At 66.5% G+C, this 1,239-nt stretch overlaps 1 protein-coding gene across 1 annotated transcript in view; it reads right to left on the bottom strand.

Moving 5' to 3' along the window:
• LOC105991088 (WAS protein family homolog 1) overlaps positions 1-839 on the bottom strand; it is a 6,825-nt gene extending 5,986 nt beyond the window's left edge. Inside the window, exons 1-2 of the mRNA XM_013023652.1 lie at positions 818-839; positions 262-415 (exon numbers count right to left, since the gene is read on the bottom strand). Coding sequence (XP_012879106.1) covers positions 262-415; positions 818-824 — 161 coding nt within the window. The 5' untranslated portion in view covers positions 825-839. The remainder of the gene's footprint in view (positions 1-261; positions 416-817) is intronic.
• Positions 840-1,239: the final 400 nt, after the last annotated feature.

Genomic DNA, 1,239 nt, shown 5'->3' on the forward strand with positions numbered 1-1,239 from the left:
GCCCCGCCCGCGCTGTGTGGCCCTGCAGAGGCTTGGACAGAGGCGCTGGGCTCCACCGCGGCCTGCGCCTGCGCCGTGGGGCGGGCGGCACAGCCAGTCTGTGTTTCCACCGCCGTGGCCCAGGCACGGCACACACCACCACACCGACAGCCACCGCTGGCTCTGCGCCCCGGAGCGCGGGGTGGAGGAGCCGGGGAGCTCCGGGGTCTCCCAGGACCGGCTGGCCCGAGCCGGGGCGCAGGGCGCGGGGCGCAGGCCCACCTGTTGAAGATGTCTGCGGAGACCGTCTGCAGGTACTGCAGGGCGTCGGCCGCCTGCTGGACCGCCTCCTCCCGCCGCAGGTCGGGCTGCAGCAGGGGCACGGCGTAGGTCTGCCCCGCCGCCGACGGCTGCGTGTGCGCCGGCGTCATGGTGCCTGCGAGGAGAGAGCTTGGCGTCACCCAGACACGGCGGCACGGCAGACCCGGGGGGCACCCCTGGGTGGCGGGGCTCCCAGAAGCCAGGACCCTGCAGAGGCTTGTGGAGGGGAGGCCAGAGAGGGGTGGGGAAGAGGAGACGGAGGGATTCCAAAAAGTGGGACATGGCAGGAGGCTGAGATCGGAGGATCGCGGTTCGAAGCCAGCCCGGGCAGGAAAGTCTGTGAGACTCTCATCTCCAATAAACCACCAGAAAACCAGAAGTGGTGCTGTGGCTCAAGTGGTAGAGCACCAGCCTTGAGTAAAAGAAGCTCAGGGACAGCGCCCAGGCCCTGAGTTCAAGCCCCAGGACTGGCAAAAAAAACAAAAGGGTGGGCTGGGCACGGGTGGCTCATTCATACCTGTCATCCCACGCACTCGGGAGGCCTGAGGATCGCGGTTCAAAGGCAGCCTGGGCAGGAAAGCAGAAAAGCCTGTGAGACTCATCCCCAATTTATGACTCAAGAGCCAAAAGTGGCGCTGGCTCAAGTGGTAGAGCGCGAGGCTTGAGCAGCGCCCAGGCCCTGAGTTCAAGCCCCAGGACAGACAAAAACAACAACAAAAATAGGTGGGACACAGGTGCAGAGGCAGCGGGGTGTGAGCCGGGGTGTGAGCTGGGGTGTGAGCCGGGGTGTGAGCTGGGGTGTGAGCCGGGGTGTGAGCTGGGGTGTGAGCCGGGGTGTGAGCTGGGGTGTGAGCTGGGGTGTGAGCCGGGGTGTGAGCTGGGGTGTGAGCCGGGGTGTGAGCTCTGGGTATGAGCTCGGGGCAGCTCTACGGGCTATCC

Source organism: Dipodomys ordii, unplaced genomic scaffold, assembly GCF_000151885.1.
Source record: "Dipodomys ordii isolate 6190 unplaced genomic scaffold, Dord_2.0 Scaffold69, whole genome shotgun sequence".
Classification (NCBI taxonomy): Eukaryota; Metazoa; Chordata; class Mammalia; order Rodentia; family Heteromyidae; genus Dipodomys; species Dipodomys ordii.